This window comes from Rhincodon typus, unplaced genomic scaffold (assembly GCF_021869965.1).
Source record: "Rhincodon typus isolate 14 unplaced genomic scaffold, sRhiTyp1.1 hic_rhity00012696, whole genome shotgun sequence".
NCBI lineage: Eukaryota > Metazoa > Chordata > Chondrichthyes > Orectolobiformes > Rhincodontidae > Rhincodon > Rhincodon typus.
Genome location: NW_025978334.1, coordinates 2611 through 6564, shown reverse-complemented (window position 1 = coordinate 6564; position 3954 = coordinate 2611). Strand labels below are relative to the sequence as shown.

The window sequence follows — 3954 nt, the reverse complement described above, 5'->3', positions numbered from 1 at the left end:
CCCACCTATCCCCTCCTCCCACCTCAAGCCGCACCTCCATCTCCTACTGACCAACCTCATCCCGCCCCCTTGACCTGTCCGTCCTCCCTGGACTGACCTATCCCCTTCCTAACTCCCTACCTACACTCACCTTTCCTGGCCCCATCCCCGCCTCTTCGACCTGTTTGTTTCCTCTCCACCTATCCTCTCCTCTATCCCTCTTCTATCCGCCTCCCACTCTCTCCCTATTTATTTCAAAACCCCCTTCCCCTCCCCCTTTTCTGATGAAGGGTCTAGGCCCGAAACGTCAGCATCTCTGCTCCTATGATGCTGCTTGGCCTGCTGTGTTCATCCAGCCCTGCACCTTGTTGTCTCTGTTTTTCTCTCTCTCTGGGTTTCATCTCTACCTATTGCTTACTCATCCCCACCAACACCAGCCCCCCTCCACCACCACCCCACCCCACCCCACCCTACCTCCTCTAACTCCATCGTTAGCATATATACCAATCTTTTCCTAGCTACAATCAGTTTTGAAGAATGATCACTGGATCAGAAACATTAACTCATCTTTCTTTCCACAGATGCTGCCAGACCTGCTGTGTTTTTCCAGCAATTTCTGTTTTTGTTGGAGTTTTAAAAACACATCTTGCATAAAACAATTAGCCAGGGGATCAATAGCACCTCTCCAAATTAATGTTTCAAATTCAATGGCTCACGTTCTTCCCTGCTGTATTTGTGGATTGAAATATAATTCTTAGACACAGGGGAAAGTGCATTGGAAGCCAAATGGGCTACTACGATATTCATTCACATTGTTGATGAGAATCATGAAGCCGTATAGCACAGAAAGAGACTATTTACCCATTGAGTCTGTGTCACATTTTCCCTGATACAACAGCAATTGTTCCTGCTTTGTGTATTGTCCAGTTCCCTTCTGAAGGCTATAAATCTGTCGCCAGCAACACATCAGGCTGTGTATCCAAATCAAAACCACTTATAGCATTGAAATGTTTCTCTCATTTGCCTATGGTTCTTTTGCAATCCTTTTAAGTTCTGATAAACTGACTCTGCTAACTTATTTATCTCAACAAAAATGTAACAAATTATCACAATTGTTCGTCATAATTCTGAAGTTTTACAGACCACTTTGGGGAGTAGTTACTTGTCAATCACACTCATTCGGGCTGTAGTTACATATAGATTGGGCAAAAACAGTGATCTAAATCCATTCATGAACCAGATGAGTTTTTAAAAGACAATCCATCAACCTCATAGATACTTCTTCTAATCCCAGTTTTTAATTTCCATGTTATTGAAAATAAATGATTCTAAACATTTAAACAATCTTGACAGCATATGGACTCATATCCTCTGGATCATTCGTTTAAGCCTCAAGATTGCTGGTCTGGTAATATAACCACAAGGTTGCCATACCATATTAGCCCTGCATTCTTCCTTCCACTGTTGCAGCATTGTTTAGCCCCAGTCAATATTGCTTTCAACTTGAGAGAGACTTTGCTGGACTTGAATTATTTAGATCAGATAGACTGCACTATTCTGGTGCCTGTCCACCTGTCATTTCAATATAGAATGTAAGACGGCAGCTTGGCATAATTTTGCAAAGCCTGGAGCACAGCCAAGTCCTCAGAGTGAAAGCCTATCTGTGATGGGTACATTTCCATGGCTCAGACTGGGCCAGGAGCTTGTCCTGAAACTGAAATACCAGTCATGCTTTAGAAATACCTTCCAATCAGCATTCTATATAAAGCAGCTGAAATCAACCTCATCCAGTGCTGAGTTAAAGCTCAACAAGGCTGAACTGCACACTTCCTCGCTCTCTGAGCTGCTCATGCCACAATGAACACCGAGCCCAGGTCTCCAAGACCAGCCAGTAAAGCCATCAAGAAGTTCAGGTGCGTCTCTCTGGTGAACAGTTTGGCCAAAAACTGGCAGAAATGGGCAAATGAACATTCACTTAGACAGAAATCAGAGCCTCAAGGCTGGCTACCTGAAGGTTTTAAAGATGATGACTCTGTCAAGGAGAACAGAAGCTGGATCACCAAGCAGGAAAGGCCTGCAAAGGTGCTCCAAAGTGAATCCAAAAGCAACGGCCCTGGCAAAATTGTGGACACTAGCAAGGAGCTGAGTGGATCTCAAGGAACAGAACTGGGCATCAGAACCATTCCAGTCACTAAGACAGTTAACAACAGATCCAAGTCGGGGAGTAACGAACTGGTAAGTTTCATGATGGACCGTTTCAATCAGACAGAACCAGATGTGGCACCAAAACCGTTTTTGGCCAACAGATCACCGACAAGGAGGCGTTTGTGCCACAACAAGGCATTGGAGATATCACAAACTTGGGAGAAGTGGGAGAAGGAAGAGAAAGGCAGTGTGATTAGCGAAGACAGGAGCAGCGGAGAAGAGAAAAGGAAGGAGAAAGAGTCTAATAAGAAGGATGATGCAGTTGACAGAGGGAAGAGGAAGAGATCAGTTCCAAGTGCCCAGGTGCGCACAATAGAAGACCTGAAAAAGGCCTGGCTGAGATGGGCCGAGGATCACATTGAGAGGCAAAAGACAAACCCTTTCAGCGATGAGTTTGACTATGATTACGCCAAAGGCCTCCAATTGAAGAAGGGAGATGAGGGCTACGGGCAGCCGAAGGAGGGCAGCAAGACAGCAGAGAGAGGCCGGCGAGCTCAGGAACATGTGTACAAGGAAATGCAGGAGATGTGCTTCATTATAAGGACCATGGGGATACTGGGAGCAGATGGGAAGACCAGGGTTACCTTTGGAAATCTGTTTGACAGATATGTTACTGTCTCAGATAAAGTTGTTGGGATTTTGATGAGGGCCAGGAAGCACGGACTGTTAGACTTTGAGGGCGAAATGTTATGGAAGGGAGAGCACGATGATGTCATTATTACTCTTAATGAATAATTTTTAGAGTTTTAGAATCAAATGCATTGTCGTCTATCATAAAATGCAGAACAAGGTTTGGTTCTTAGAAAATTTCTTTCAAAATGAAAGCACATTATATCTCCTTGGAGTATATGGATTGGATTTGAGGATCCAAATGTGAAGACTGTTTTGTATTTCCTTCCAGTGATTTTAATTTTTGATTTCTTATGTCAGTTGATTTGATCAAAATAAAGATGAATTGTGTTGAAGATTTGAATTAATTGTCCACCAAATCTGACAAAATGGATTATTTTTGATAAGACTACAAGGAAATTTTCAGATAAATAATGAGGGATATGTTCAGGGAGGGAGTTGCAGTGCTAGAGACCAGTGACCCAGCTCAAATGGTTAATATTGGGCTCAAGAGGATAGAATTTCAGGATGTTTGTAGCAGTGGGAGAGGTTGCATGGATAGAATGAGGCAATGTCCTAGAAGGATTTGAAAACAGTACAAAATATTAGCCCCTCCTGACACAAAAGCAGAGTCATGCTATCAGTGGTAACGGTGACATAGTAATGTCACTGGAGCAATAATCCAGAGACATAGGCGAATGTTTTTGGGACATGGGTTCAAAATGGCAATTAGTGTAATTTAAATTCAATTCTAGATTTCTAGATGAGATACTCTCATGGATAATGCCCATTATTGTAAAAAAGAACAATCTAGTTCACTAAGGTCCTTTAGGAAAGGACCTTAGTGCCTTTCCTATCTAAATGAGAGATAAGGCCTACATGTGACTCTAGATCCACAATGCAGTTCACTCTTAATTGACCTTTGAAATTATCCAGAGCCACTCAGGTCAACTGCTGAACTGTCCAGTGATGCCCGAATCCTGTGAAAGACTAAATCCTTAAAAAGTTGTGGTACATGATAGCAAAACTGGGGAAAACTTGCTTTTTATAGATCAAATGTATAAGTAAGCCTAAAACCAGGAAGTACATCTGCTCAGTGGGATGGATTAGGATTTTCTCATGTGATTATGTACTTCTTAGCTCGTTATTTATGCATGCATG

At 42.7% G+C, this 3954-nt stretch overlaps 1 protein-coding gene across 1 annotated transcript; it reads left to right on the top strand.

Annotated features, from left to right (window-relative positions):
* The first annotated feature begins 1836 nt into the window (after positions 1-1836).
* LOC109911832 (actin-binding Rho-activating protein) lies at positions 1837-2919 on the top strand. The gene has a single exon (XM_020511207.1). The coding sequence runs from the start codon at positions 1837-1839 to the stop codon at positions 2917-2919; it is 1083 nt and encodes a 360-aa protein (XP_020366796.1).
* Positions 2920-3954: the final 1035 nt, after the last annotated feature.